Source organism: Thermobia domestica, chromosome 6 (assembly GCF_964235325.1).
Source record: "Thermobia domestica chromosome 6, izTheDome1.hap1.1, whole genome shotgun sequence".
In the NCBI taxonomy this organism is placed as follows: domain Eukaryota; kingdom Metazoa; phylum Arthropoda; class Insecta; order Zygentoma; family Lepismatidae; genus Thermobia; species Thermobia domestica.
Window position 1 is genome coordinate 208,934,443 of NC_137459.1, and position 16,410 is coordinate 208,950,852.

General features: G+C 35.3%; 1 protein-coding gene across 1 annotated transcript; it reads right to left on the reverse strand.

Moving 5' to 3' along the window:
- Positions 1 to 14,512: 14,512 nt before the first annotated feature.
- LOC145687425 (uncharacterized) lies at positions 14,513 to 15,688 on the reverse strand. Its single transcript, XM_081760880.1, has one exon. The coding sequence runs from the start codon at positions 15,686 to 15,688 to the stop codon at positions 14,513 to 14,515; it is 1,176 nt and encodes a 391-aa protein (XP_081617006.1).
- Positions 15,689 to 16,410: the final 722 nt, after the last annotated feature.

A 16,410-nucleotide genomic window follows, 5' to 3' on the forward strand; every position in this document is an offset into this window, starting at 1 on the left:
GGAAAGGATATTCTTCATCTTTTAATTCCTGGATTCCTGAATCATCAGTAAAGAAGATTGAGAAGTACAATGGAACCTGACGGAGATTTTTACGTTACGTTTCGCCGTAATAGTTCTATGGAATATTTTCCTGACAACAACTTAACATCATACACTACGAAACTTCATCAAAGAATGGAATTCCATGAAAAGTGGGAAGTGGCTATTGTTGAAATTCATTATCCTCATTCAATGTAACACATTAATGAAGAAAATAATATTTTTTTACAAGCCTGCAAAAAGTGATGAATGGAAATTTGTAACTATTAATGTACGTTATTACACTAACATTTCAGAATTGATAATTAATACGTACAACAGATTCACAAATTTACATATTTCCTACACTCGTGAGAGTAATACTTGTTTTAAACGACGTCTTCATAAAGACATTGATATAGACGTTGCATTGTCACCAAGTGTTAGTGCGATGTAGAATTTGATCCAAACGTTGATTTAAAGGATATGCAACAAGGCCAAAGCATTCCAAATTTAAATTCAGGACTTCCATCTACAATGTATGTATATTCTGATATAATTCAATGCGTATTTGTTGGAGATACAGTAGCAACATTATTACGTATCATAAATATATATCCTGTGAATCATACATTTGGAAGTAGTGTTATAGAAAATTTAATCCTCCACATTATATGCCTATAGAGAAAATGCATTTTCAAAATATCAAAATAGATATAAGAGATTGTACAGGATCTCCACTGGCATTCACTTTCGGAACTGTATGCGTTAAACTACATCTTCGACGACTGCGCCAACATCAACAAATATGAATAATCCATATTTAGAATATTATCAAAAATAAGCTCTTTCTGGAACTGGAAACGTTTATGTAGGATCACCTTATCAAGTTGGACATGGTATTGGATTTTTTCTTGAAGGATTATTTCGTTCTGTCATGCCATTAGGAAAACAAGGAGCTAAAACAATAGGAAAGGAATTATTAAAATCTGGAGCAAACGTTATTAATGATGTTATCATTGATAAACAACCTATTAACGATTCCTTTCATCAACGAAGTCCATCTTACAAGAAACAGCTAAAAATAAACTGAAATCTAAGCTAGGATCTTGATATCAACGAAGGCAAAGAAGAACTACACGTCATTCCATCTTTAACCCTTCAACATTACACATCATCAAGCTCAAGAAGAAGAAGAAGAAGAAGGACAAGAGGAAACGTACGCAGAAAACAAAGAAAAATCAGTCGTATAAGAATAGGAAATTATCCCACGATATCTTTGGTTAAATCATCACCATCATGGCTTTCTTACATCATCAAACATGCGAGTGTGTAAAAAGTGAACTAGATATTTTTCTACTAAACCAACGCAAACCAGTATATTGGATAATCATGTTGTTACATACAAACCAATCAGTTCACTAGCTGATAATGCACCTATAGAATTTGTCATCCCAGGAACAAGTGATGAATACATAGATCTACCACATACTCTTCTTTTCATTGAAGCTCAAATCGTTAAGCCTGATGGATCAGCGTTTGGTGATAGAGATAAAGCTGTGGCTCCTATCAATGACTTTTTAAATTCTATGTTCAGTGAAGTGGAAGTGTATTTAAATAACAAATTGATTTCATTTCCATCTGACAATCATCCATATCGATCATACATCGAAAAACTGTTAAATTATGACGATTATGTTAAAAATACCCATCTTCAATGTGCATTCTGGTTTCAAGATACTTTTGGACATATGGATGCAACATCTAGTGGAATCAGAGGATTGCAATAACGTTATAAATTTACAGAAAACAGTGCAAAATTCGACATTCTTGGACATGTGAATTTTTATGTGATATTTTTAATCATTGTGATACTTAATCAAAATAAATTTTTAATCCAAAGAGTAGAATTACGCATCAAGTTAATTCCTGCAAAGCCAAACTTTTGTCTCATCGCTAGTGATTCGTCTGTTGAGGCTAAAGTGAATATTTTAGACACTGCTTTACATATTAAAAGGATTAATGTTAGTCCAACAATAAAACTAGCACATAACAAGCATTTGCAATCAACAACAGCCAAATATTCTCTTACAAGAGTACAAATGAAGTCATTCGTTATTCCAAATGACCTTCAATCAAAAACAATTGATAATTTATTTATGGGAGTATTACCAACTCGAGCGATTGTGGCGTTTACTCAAAAAGATGCATATACATGAACGATAAGTTCAAATCCATCTCATTCCAAACATTTTGACATCAATTTTTTTCTCATTATACATTGATGGAAAACCTGTACCTTCAAAACCTTTATAACCAAATTTCGAAAACAACCTCTATGTTTCTTCATATCATACCTTATTATGTGGATCAGAAATGAAATGAAATCTTTGAGTTTTACGTCCCACGGTTATGCCGGTTAGGCTAAAGGAGACGGTGATGATGAGTGATGAATGAAAATGGTGGAATGAAGAAAGTGGGAGGAAACGGGAGAACCCCGGGAAAACCCACGCAAACGGTGTTTGTCCACCACAAATTTCACGTGGCGGGAGCTGGGATCGAACCCGGGACCCCAAGCACCAGAAGTAAGCGCTCTACCACTGAGCCACCGCGGCCCTTTCTGTGGATCAGGTATTCACTTTTCCAATCATGGCAACAATATTCCTCGCCTTGCCTTTCCTCAAGGATACACTATCCTCGTTTTCGACATTACACAAGAAGGAGAAGCCAGCGCTTTACAGCATTGGAATCTCATCAAACATGGATGTGTTAGTCTGGAAGTTCATTTTAAGAATCCTCTACCAGCACCTGTCTCATGCATTATATATGTCGAGTTCCAATATTTCTTTGAAGTGGATCATCAGAGGAACATCGTCATGGATTTTTAAAGGTACGTTATTTAAACACCGTAACATATATGTACGTGTTTACATTTTTATACATGATGTCCTCTACACTAGATTTATTGCATGCACTTCAAACAAATTCTTTATTTCATAATCATTTCATAGGTGTATATGCGGCAAATGAGTTACCAATGCATGTTCCACTACCTGCAGCTATCATTATAAATACAGATCCTGCTAATTAAATCGGTACCTATTGGATTTTCGTATATATTAATACTGGTGGACGTGCCTGCTACTTCGATACATTTGAATTTCCTTCATATGTAATGCAACACATTCAATTTCTACGTAGATATTCAACTTCTTATACATTTAATAATAAAGAAATTTAAAGTATGAAATCGCCCCTATGTGGACATTATTCATACCTATTCCTTTGCTTTAAAGCTAAAGGAAAATACTTAAATGAATTTCATTATAACTTCTCATCAACTCCAGAGAAAAATGACCACCGACTGTTGTATTTACTACTACAGGTAATCATTTTTCCTGTATACATATTTTCATGTTTTCCTTATTATTATTATTATGACTGTTATTTCTTCTTCTTCTTCTTCGTTTCTTTTGGATACTTTTTATTATAGATAAAATAAAGTTTAAATTCTTTGTATTACTGCAGGTAGTCATTTCTCCTTCTTTATTATTATTATAACGTGTTTTGTATACATATTATCATTTGTTGTTTTATTTGTTCATGATTATAGATAAAATAAATTTTAAGTTATGTTTTTCAATGTTTTCTCTTTTCAGAGAGTAAAAAATCGTCAGAATGGGTATTGGCAGGATCATTGTACAATATGACCTCTATCCACGTTCCAACATCACTACCAGCAGCAGCAGAATCGTCATATATGTCATCTGTGGAGTCATCAGCAAGTGGCCAAAAGAGACTATTCAAGAAGTGTGTGTATTGTGTAAAAAAGTGACTTTTCAAAAATTATTTAAAAATAAGACAAGGAAGAAGAAAGAACTGATGAAATCCCTTTTTTAAAAAATATGTACTATACTTACCTTCGTTTTTCTTGTATAAATAGTACCATCATCAATAAATACTTTGTATTATTGTTTTTTCCCTTTCAAAACAAATGTTTTATTTCTTATTTTCTTCCGTTTCCTAATAAATAAATATAATTTATGATCCTTATCCTTAAAATGGGTCTGGAGTCAATTTTGAACTGCTCCTTGAGTGACGAATCTTGGATCCTTACCTGTTAGATTAGGAAGTCTTGGTATTCGACGAACCGTTGATATGGCGATTCCTACCTTTTTAGCGTCCTATCACGGATCTCTTCGTTTAATCGAGGCTCTCCTTCCACAAGGTTACCACCTGGACCCAGATGAAATAGTTCAAGAAGGCTCAAGTAAATGGATAAATATAACAGATACAGACCTTCCAGAAATAAGCAAAAGCGGTTTTCAGGCATCTTGGTACACACCAATAGCAGCACATTTTCATGAACTTCTTTTACAATCCGTTACTGTTCCTGAGGATAAAGCTAGGCTTCTTGCTGCGTCATCCCCCCATGCTGGGGCATGGTTAAATGCGTTACCTTCCCCCCAATTAGGTCTTCACGTGCCTAATGAAAACTTCCGAATCGCAGTAGCCTTAAGACTAGGTTCAGGTGTTTGTGAGCCACATCGCTGTCCAGCTTGCGGGGATCAAGTTATCCATCGCGGCCTGCATGGCCTCTCGTGTATGAAGAGCATAGGCAGGAACACCAGACACTCATCTGTTAATGACATCATTTTGCGAGCCCTCACAACGACAGGAATTCCTTCCATTCATGAACCGTCAGGCTGTTGTCGTTCTCATGGTAAACGACCTGACGGCATCACATTAATACCTTGTATGAGAGGCAAATCACTAGTTTGGGATTTTACATTTTCGGATGCATTTGCCCATTCAAGCCTCCCATTGACTGTTATGAATGCTGGAGAAGTTGCTAGACGTAGAGGCAGAAAAGGAAAGGAAATACAACAATCTCCTCGACAAATTTATGTTTGCTCCAATATCCATCGAGACCAGTGGAACATGCGGTTCTAGAAGCCTTGATTTTATCAGAGAGGTAGGCTTACGCATATCTATCGTTACTGGAGATGTTCGTTCAGCGTCCTTCTTAGTACAACGTATATCCATTGCGGTCCAACGTGGCAACGTTTCGTTAGTTCTTGGTACGTTGCCGCCTGGAAGATAACTGGAGGAGATATTTCTTCTCTAGTAGAGTAAAGCGGGGCAAAAGGCCGCACTTAATATTCAGCATGCAATTGCTGCTATACCGAAAACAATATTTAGGTGATCCATAATTGTTATTTTTTCTCGAAAGCCATGTGAAATGATTGATTTTGAGTTTTACGTCCCGTTCAGCAGCGAGGCTATATGAGACATGGACCTACTGATTAACGTGGAATCCGAACCACATGAGCTCCCGCCGGGAATCGAACCCGGGTCTCCCACACCAAAGGTGCGTACGCTAACCGCTTAGCCACGAAGGAGCTCTCCATGTGAAATGAATCTTTTTATAAAGCATATATAAATATGATAAATTAATTTATTGTTATGTTTTATGTGAAACTATTTATTCAGTTGCTGTTAATAGTTGATTAAATATTTTAAACAAAACAAATGAAAATAAATACTTGCAAATATTTTTTTCAATTATATTACATGATTATTTTATGGTCAATTATGTAATTAAATAAATATATATCATCAAGCATATTTTTAAACTCATTGAATTAAAGAATTTCGTACTGTTTTAAAAAAAAGAATCTAGCACTGACTTTTTTAATTCAATGATGTAATCATATAACTAAATAATAATAATAATACTAATACTAATAATAATAATAATAATAATAATAATAATAATAATAATAATAATAATAATAATAATAATAATGAATTCAAATACTTAATCAGTTATTTTTTTCGTAAATTAAAACAAATATGTGAATTGAATATTATGATTATTGTTATGATGATTATAGGACTTTGTTTTTAAAATTTAATATTAATTATTTTATTTTTTTTCAAAATAAACAAGGCCTATCATGTTTAGGACAGAGTTGTATAATAATAATAATGATTTCAAATGCTAACTTTTATTTAACAATCATTTCAAATATTTGTATTCATTATTATTATTATACGTAACACTTATAGTATACAGGGAAAATATGTTAGGATTTTCTTATCATAAAAAAATTAGTACACTAACAAAACAATCCTATCATATTAAAGTGTTGGAAGCGGAACAAAACACAAATAAAACATTTCACTATATTTTTTATCTTTGAATTTAAAACTACACTGTTCAGTATAAATCAATTTTCTTCTTTATGAAGAGACGTCCACTTCGTTGATACCCTCTGAAGGTTGAGTGTCGGTTCCCCCACCATGGTTGTGTCTGTACACTATCAAATAAATCAGCCATAGTTGAATCTATGAGTTTTCGTTTGCAAAATACATTCATTTCCAATTTTAATTTTTCACCGTCCACGGTCACATCACTGGTCTTACTAAGAGATGCACTTGGAAAACTAATGTTCATACCGTTAATAATACTCTGTTCATCTACACATGTATGGATTCCGGCAAGTCCTCTGCATGTAAGACACTGCGATTGTACATGATTGCGAATAGTATCTGTACACAAATCAAAATATTCACGTAGAACAACACTGCAAACTTCACTGTTTTTTCACAGCATGTTCAATACACGGTAATATTTCCAAGAAATAAAGCCGATCACTTGAAGTTAAGTACACAGTGTTTCTAGGAGCGTAAAATGTTCCTTTCTACTCTAACATCACTAATTTTTCACCCATTAGTTTACGCACCACCACTTCGTTATTTCGGCAAAGAGATTTTATAAATGTAATTTCCACTTGAGAATTTAAATAGTCCGTAACAAACGGGGTCAAATGTTCCAGTTTCTCCCACTCTGCCAAATTTAACTCAACTCCAAACACAAGTCCTTTACCAACACGAATCACTGGCTCAAATGTATCACTATCCAGTCCAATACAAATTAATTTGGTTTTCATTGAATTAAGTCCATATTCTACATTTTACAAGTACTCTTTCTCGGTATCCATAGTTGATGCACAAGCACTCAAAGACATGTTTTTCTAGTAGCTGATCAACAGAGAATAACGACACTATGCATACAGATGACTGCGCATTCATGAAGAGGAGGAGGCGAAGAAGAAAATTCATGTTTCATCTTGTTTCTACATGCCACCATACACTTACGATGAATATACTAACTCAGGAAATACAAGATCGTGCATGTTACGTCCAGATATATTAATCTTCATTCCTTTATATATTAAAGATACATTTCCACTTTGTAAATTCGTTAATAATGCACCATTATCTGCTTCCAATTTTTCAGTACAGCGTCCTGGTAAAATCACTTTTTCGCCTCCTTCAAATGTTACACATGCCTTCCTACCGTTGTAATTATCACACAGTTTACAATACGGAATGGTACGCCAATCTCCAGATCTCGCATTTTTGTAAACGGTACCATTGATGGCATATTAAGTTTATCTAATAAATTCATTGACGAGGCCAACTTTAATTTGACGTTTCTTCCTTCGCAAAAGCTGCTAACGGAATGATCTAAACAAACACATACGTTCCGCTTATGCTCTTCGCAGGATGGGTGGGGTTTGGGGATTCAAATTACTAGCCAAAACACGACAAGAACACGAAAAAGGCATTTTCCATCTCGATTCTACAGCCGATAGGAGTCCAAGAGTATGAGTATATGCATGTTCATATGGGAAAATTTTTGATTTTTTTTTTTTTTTTTGCTGACTCAGCCGTCTATGGTGACTCACCTCTACTCCTATCGTAACGTAATGTAATCTAACCAAATAGTAGTACACTTTGGTACTTTTCCGATTTTCGTGTGGTCCTCGATACAGCACAAATGCCCCCTTCTTCCTCAGACACCAATCAGAACGTTGCGCCCCTCACTCTACCTTCTATGGATCTCTCGAAGTCCGTGTAGGGCCATTCCATCGTCACGGGCAGGACATTTACACTACATTTTTGATGCTTTAAAGTTGTATATTTCTAAAAGTACAACATAAATTCTGCTAATTGTATGATATATAAGCAGTACAAACTTAGGAGTATATGTAGCTGATGTTTTCAGTACTTTTTTTCTGTTTAGAGTACAAAATATTAATTCCTAAACGTCGGTCACGGGTGGGGACAAAAAAGAGAAGTGACTTTCGACACACCAAGTGAATGTTACAAAACTCTGTGAATTCTTAGCGCAAAATGTTTTTATTTAAACGGAAATGTATAAATGATGAAATTTTTTAACAAACTTCACAAAATAGAAATTTGCCAAATATTTATTTAATGAATAAACTAAACTTTACTGTGTCACGGGCAGGACACGTGGTTGTCACGGGCAGGACACCGTGTGAATCAACACACAACATCTCAATAAGAATGATTTAAAAAATGAAATAAAATCGAAAATAAGTTAATTTCTGCTGTTCTGTTATAGCATTTTACACAAATAATCATATTTACTTTACTTGAGGCTCGCTTTTATCACTTAAAAATAATAATATGCCGTACACTTATTTCTCACCACCTACACTTTAGGAAATGGTTTTATTTGCCCATTTACATTCACCTTGTAGGGAAATTCGTACAAAACACTGTCTAACAGTATATAAAATAGGTGCTGGTATCCAGTGCCCGTGCCGTGGAAAATCAGCGCCCGGGGCGTGAGTATACGACGCGTCGCGACAGCGCCCCCGTAAATATGAGTGAGGTCGACAGACCAGCCGCAAAGCGTCACCATGGTTAGCGCGACGCGTAAGAAATTTTTTAAAAATATACCCTGCTTTTCCTTGATTTTGAGCACTTTTTAATAGTTTTCCTTCCATTATATATATATATATATATATATATATATATATATTGCGCCCCCTTACTTTGACGCCCGGGGCCGTAATCACGCTCGCCCCTCCTCCCCCCTCCCCGGGCACAGCACTGCTGGTATCAAAGGTATTATTTGATCGAAATGCACGTAAGACATCTTCAACAGTCTTGAAAATTTTATCGCAATCGCTTACCGTTTTCATACGAATTTCCTTGACTTCTTCGTCCTCTTCCACTGTGCTTTGTGCGATAGTTGCATGTCTGTTTTCTTTTTCTGTCCACTAGAGAAAAATTCAATCAACAAAAATGTTTCTCGTGTTATATCTTTAACAACTGGTCTAACACAAGCCTTGTTAACATGCAAACCTAAGTCGTCGCTCAGGATAGCTTCATGGCTTTCGGAATCATCATTTTCAGAATCTGAATAAAAGTCTGTTAGAAATTTAAAGATTTTATACGGATGAAGCTCTAATTTAAAAGTTCGACGAACTACCAAATTTTCGCTGTCAAATTGCAGGAAAAATTGTTTTGATTGGGGACATTCAATTGACAAGAGCATTTTCCCGTATTTTATTGAAAACGTCTTTTTTTTTTTCAATTTCTGCTGATGATAGTAGTAAAACATATATATATTGAAACGAAGAGTTTAAAGCTGCTACGAAATCAGCAGCACATTCTACAATTACTTTCTTTTGTTTCACAAAGTTCCATACTGGCCGTTTTGTACGTGCTCCAATCCCATCTACTGCTCCCTTGAAACGAACAGAAAGGTGACGCTAATGATAATATTTATATGACACTTATTTTAAGTTAAAACATCATACTGACAGTAATACATAATCCTCTATTTAAGTAAATAATGTTCATGCTTAGAAAACTTTATTTTAGTACACATGAAAAAATTTTCTATCATGAATAACCAATGTACACAAACTATCCCACCAGCGGCATGCCCACTGTCACGGACAGGACAAGTTTTCAAATTGAAATAAATCGAAATATATTGTTAGCATTAGTCCAAAATTTGGTAAATGTGAAGTACACATGAAAATTGTTACTTCTACTAAGTACGAACCACATTCACAAATTTAGTAATTCAGTACAATAACTTTTGGTAGTTTTCTGTCACGGGCAGGACACTCAAGTTGAAGTTTATATCTTTAATGATATTATAAACAATTTTTATCCTGTAAACACTATTTCAACTGCAGCTTGTAGCAAAAAGAAGCATCTTTTATAGCTCGAAGTTACTTCAGCCAAACATGCACAATATACCGTAAAATGTTGCCGATAAGAAGAATAAAAAAATTCCTCGCAGCTGACATGTTACAAATTCACAACTCAGACTTAAAATTTTACGTGAATTCTAAGTATAAATAAGTTTTTCTTTGTGAAAAAGTAAATTTCGTTCTATTTACTTCATATATACGTAAAAATACATTGGTTTTGACAGTTTTCGAAAATTTGGGTTCAGGCTCACTTTCGCGTGGAATGGCCCTATACAAGTACATGGCAAAGAAAACATTCCCAATGTGCACAGAGAAAAGGCCTACTTTTATGGAAATGCGGCAATAACAATCGAAATATAATGGAGGAGGGGTTCTCCGCCTCATTTTCTTACATCATGAAAGTAACGACGAAAACAAAAAAAAAAAACTTACAATAACCTAGCCCTAACTGATATTTCACAAGAGTTCGTACAAAGTTATAAAAAGAAAATTAACATAGAAACGATCGAAAGAAAGATTTAGCAACCGGACCTACAACTTACCAAGCTCTCTTTTCTTTTCGTGAACGGTGTTGGCTTCAAATTGGTAAAATAGAAAAGTAAAATATACGGTAGCTTCGAAATTTCAGTGTTCCTTGCTCACAAGTAAACCTTACGTTTGGGTGAATCGAGTTGCTGACTGAGACACATATGAGAAAGTAGTACTAAATGTGGTCAGTATTTCAGTGAAGTTGTAGGTGCAAAGCTCCAGGGGTTTAGGAGATACAGCTACCAGAACATCACATAGAAGTACAGAATAGTCTTCATACAGTTGGAGGTAAAAGCTCTGTAAGATCTCTTGTAATGACAAAAGGTGAATAACAAATATATGGGTAGATATTAGGACTAGGGGGAAGTCATATAGTAAGAGTATATCTGACGGCGGCCATCTTGAAATCCGCCATTTTGAATTAAGGTTAAGTTTTTAAAATAGGAATAGGCTCATGTGATACATGATTTAAGGCGCACATTTAATCAGAAGAATGGTGACGTTACTTTTGATTTACGCGCAATTGGTAAAAAGTTACAGGGAAATTAAATATTGTTGCAGCATATGTATTAGTCCTTTATCCCACCTTGTAAATTTTGTGTTAATGATAATAATTAAATAAAAAGCAGGTGGATAAATATTTGGTCTATGGTAAGAGTTGCCTTGATGACGGCCATGTTCGAATCCGCCATTTTGAATCAGACAAAAGTTTTAAACAAAACGCATAACATTGACACCTTATTAGTAGCAATTTTTACCATAAATCCAACGGTATAACCACTTTTGCTTTATCATTACCCAGCATTTGTTATCGCATAAACAAGTTGCTAATTTAAGGAAAAATGACCAAAGTGGAATTGAGTCATAATTGAACTTGGGTCTTTCTTCCAGAAAAGTCCTCAATTAGAACAATCAATGTGTACTTCAGAAAAGAGTGCATGACTTGCACAAATGCTCTGCTCACAGTGAGCACACCTGACAAAGGCAATCGAGTTACACTTGACACATTTGTCGTTAACAATTCCTTCAAAGCCGTAGTCGTAAGGAGCGATCCAACGTCCAGGTTCTTCATTCAAATATCCAGCCTGATTGAAAGCGAAGCGAATCATATTGCGAAAACGAGGAGCACTGAACTGGTAAATTGTAAACGACTGAAGTTGTATGAACCTATCACGATGCCATATATTCACGTCACTTTCTGTTACTGCTGTATCACCCCGAAGACTATTGCATTACTCTATTCCCATTTAATTTTGTGCTGGCTAATGATAAAGTAAAAATGGTTATACCGTTGGATTTATGGTAAAAATTGCTATTAATAAGGTGTCATTGTTATGCGTTTTGTTTAAAATTTTTGTCTGATTCAAAATGACGAATTTGAACATGGCCGCCATCAAGGCAACTCTTACCATAGACCTAATATTTATCCACCTGCTTTTTATTTAATTATTATCATTAACACAAAATTTACAAGGTGGGGTAAAGGACTAATACATATGCTGCAACAATATTTAATTTCCCTGTAACTTTTTACCAATTGCGCGTAAATCAAAAGTAACGTCACCATTGTTCTTCTGATTAAATTTGCGCCTTAAATCATGTATCGCATGACCCTATTCCTATTTTAAAAACTTAACCTTAATTCAAAATGGCGGATTTTAAGATGGCCGCCGTCAGGTATACCCTTACTATATGACTTCCCCCTAGTCCTAATATGTACCCATATATTTGTTATTCACCTTTTGTCGTTACAAGAGGTCTTACAGAGCTTTTAACTCCAACTGTATGAAGACTATTCTGTACTTCCATGTGATGTTCTGGTAGCTGTATCTCCTAAACCCCTGGAGCTTCGCACCTACAACTTCACTGAAATACCAACAACATTTAGTACTATTTTCTCGTATGTGTCTCAGTCAGCAACTCGATTCACCCAAACGTAAGGTTTACTTGTCAGTATCGCAAACTCAAATAGAAAATACAATATCTCAAACTAAACAAACAAACAGGTAATATCACTTTATGAAGCTTTCCTGATCCGTTCAACAATTTGTCTGTAAGTACTGTGATTCTACCCGTGTGTAATTTATATTTATAGGAACCCCAAAATAACTTACGCTACTAACGTTTAATATTACCCGATACAACTGGTGGAACATATTTTGTAAGGTACCAGTGTCTGTCTTCTACACAGGGTTGGCAAGAACGTTGTTCTTAAAAAAAACTATTTTTTGGTTTAAATCAGTTTTTTATTTGAACCGTCTTTTTGTTTAAATAAATGTATTTATTTATTTAGATTACATATGAATATAAATAATTTTATTTGGCCTTAACGTCCTTATGCAACGCAGTGTTAAGAAAATAGATCTTTTTCCGAAAGTAGACATCGATTAGAAGGAAAATATGTAGCTGTCTGATGTAATAGGAATAAATAGCGCGAGTGTAATACAAATGTGTTACTTCAACTTTAAAGTACTGTAACTTTTATTTTGATTTATAATTATGAATTAGCTTATTATTGGTAAAATAAGAGTAACAATTCTCTCCTCTGCTTCTTCGTAGGATATTTTCCTAAGATTAGCACAGCGAAGAAAAAGGCAAAAACTTTAATCAAAAGAGAAATACCAAACCTGTGTCGTATAAAATGAACCCTTGACCGGTTCCTAATGAGAGCTTAAACTCAGCAAATTCAACAGAAAATGTATCTGACTACTTACTAGATTTAGAAATAATATAAGTATTGTATTATATTACCGAGTGACCCTAGCTCAGTTAGTAGAGCGTTGGCTTCGTATTGAGAAGGTCCTGGATTCGCGCTCAGCAACCGCCTATCCTGACTGAAGTATTTCCCTGGTTTCTCACAGTCGTACTAGGCAAATGCTGTAATGGTGCCTTGAATAAGGCCAGTGTCGACCTTTTTAAACTCGTTTAACATAGGTAATTGCATTGTACGACATTTTAACCATTTATTCTTACTTTTATCTTTTGAAAATTTTATTATTTAGAAAAATAAATATTAGAAATCGCAACATCAAAGTTTCGGATGGTTCTGAGATCATCATCAGTAATTATAGTAAATTGAGGAAGGAATTTTGAACAGAATGTTTATGCAATATTCGTGTATTTTAGTAAAATCTCATTATATGGCAGTAGGACACAGTGATGATGTATGAAGGGGTGATATGTTTATGTACTTTATTTACAAATCACACATATCACATCCAAAGCTAATGAACTGTATGATTAAACCCATTTTACTGATTCACCCAGATATCATGAAGGAACGAGAAATAAGACTTGACGAATATTTTAGATGTTACTTGCTTCAATTCTTATTTAAAGGTACATGTGTTAATATGATAAATATAACATGCTTTGTTCATATGTTAATATACTGATATAATACTTAAATATTAGTACAATGAATTACTTATCTTAACATCTTTCTGCAGTAATCGTTGCTTGCTGCTAGCTAAACCACATGTTGCTTGCTAACCATCATACTTTGTCTTCGATCACACATAAACTGAGTAACACTCTAAAACACTGTTAAGAACATGTAAATCTTGTATATTAATGAACATGAGTGTTTCTCTAAAACCTATGAATAAATATGCTTTTCTGAAACTATGAATGAATATGCTTGCCTAGTTGCACTTCGCAGCACATTTTCGAATGCACAGACACAACTTGAATAGCACACTGAAGGCACTGTTGCCAGCCAATGCAAACACAACTCACTAAAACTCACCAGAAAAACTCACTAAAAGAATCACAAAGAATTCACTAAACCACTAAACTATATACAAAAAATGAAACTAATATGAATAAAAATAATGCACATATGCAAGCTTATCCATCCTCCCCCTCCTTGATTGGACACAATCAATTAATATTCTAGGGGCAAAGGAATTAATTTAGCAACACTGCCGAAAAATGCCACTTTTACACTTCACAGTTGCCACTCGCACTAAATTATCACTGCCCGGATGAACTTCTTTAATCACACCTAACTTCCACACTTGAGGAGGAACATTGTCTTCTTTTAACAATACGACCATGCCCGGTTGTAGATTAGGCTGAGCTGACTTCCATTTTCTTCTTTGTTGTAAGTGGTTGAGGTAATCTCTTGACCAACGTTTCCAAATATGCTGCTTCATTTGTTGAATCCGTTGCCATCTTCCTAATCTGTTGATAGGTACGTCCAGTAGATCTGGTTCCGGAAGGCTGAGAAGTGTAGCTCCCATCAAAAAATGCCCTGGACTGAGATACATTGGATCTGTAGGATCGTTGGAAATGGCTGTCAATGGTCTTGAATTTAGAATGGCTTCAATTTGAATAAGTAACGTGTTCAACTCTTCGTATGTCAGACTTGCAGTTCCTGCTACACGCCGTAGGTGGTACTTCATGGATTTTATTGAACTTTCCCATGACCCCATGTGAGGAGATCTGGCAGGAATGAATTTCCATTCTAAACCTTCTTGAGCTGAGTATTCCAGGATGTCCTTTCTGTTAGTCTTGGATTCAAAAAATTGTTGCAATTCTCGATTGGCGCCAACAAAGTTTGAACCATTGTCGCTACAGATAGATAAGCATTTTCCTCGCCTAGCAATAAATCTCTTCAATGCTGCGATGAAGGCTTGAGAACTTAAGTCTGAAACTATTTCTATGTGAACTGCTCTAGTGGCTAAACAGATGAACAACGCTGCATAGACTTTCATTTGAATTTTGCTGCGAATTGTGGGCTTGACATAAAAGAATCCTGCATAGTCCACTCCCACATGTACAAATGGTCTTGCTTCATTTACTCTCTCCTTGGGTAAGTGTCCCATTAACTGTGATGAACTTGTTGATCTCCACTTGAAACAAACCAAACAATTGTGTACTATTGCCTTGACCATCTTCTTAGCTCTTGGAATCCAATATCTGGTACGCAAAGATGCAATAAGAAGCTGTGGTCCTGCATGAAGCAACCTTTTATGTTCTTCTTTGACTATCAGGTGGGTGAAATGATGACCTGCAGGTAGGATGAATTGGTGCTTGTTGTCGTTCTCCAAGTTTGAATGTTCCAATCTTCCTCCTACTCTTAGCATTCCTTCCGTGTCCAGAAATGGAAAAAGATCCTTGATTGGGCTCTTTGTTGAAACTTCCATTTGTTGCTGCAAGTTCAATATTTCTTCATGATAGGTAGTATGTTGTACTATCTTGATACATCTGTGTAACGCTAAACGAAGTTCCGAAGCGTCAAGACTATCGGTTTTTCTTTCTGATTTCTTGGAAAGACAATTATGTTTGAATCGCAAACAATATGCTACTACTCTCAACATTTTGTTTAACGATGAATATCTTTTCATAAAGCTTGTTTCATGAACTGCCACCAAACTTATCATGACTTTCTTCTCTTCTGGAATATTAGCTGGCTCATTTTGTTCTTGACATGGCCATTCTGCTGTGTGAAGAAACTCTGGACCATGCCACCACTCTCGAGACTGAATAAGAGTGTTGGGATCCGCTCCTCGACTAACTATGTCTGCCGCATTTTCTTTACTAGGTACGTGATGCCATTGATTGATTGATGTGATTCTCTGAATTTGAGCCACCCTGTTGGATACAAATGTCTTCCAACGATTGGGAGGTGATTTGATCCATGACAAAACTATCGTCGAGTCTGTCCACAGGTGTATACCACTGACCTCTATATTCAATATGGATAGCGTTTTGTCTATTAGCTTCGAAAGTAACAGTGCTCCACATAATTCCAATCTAGGCAAAGTTTGTTTCTTCAGTGGTGCAACCTTCGACTTTGAACAAAGTA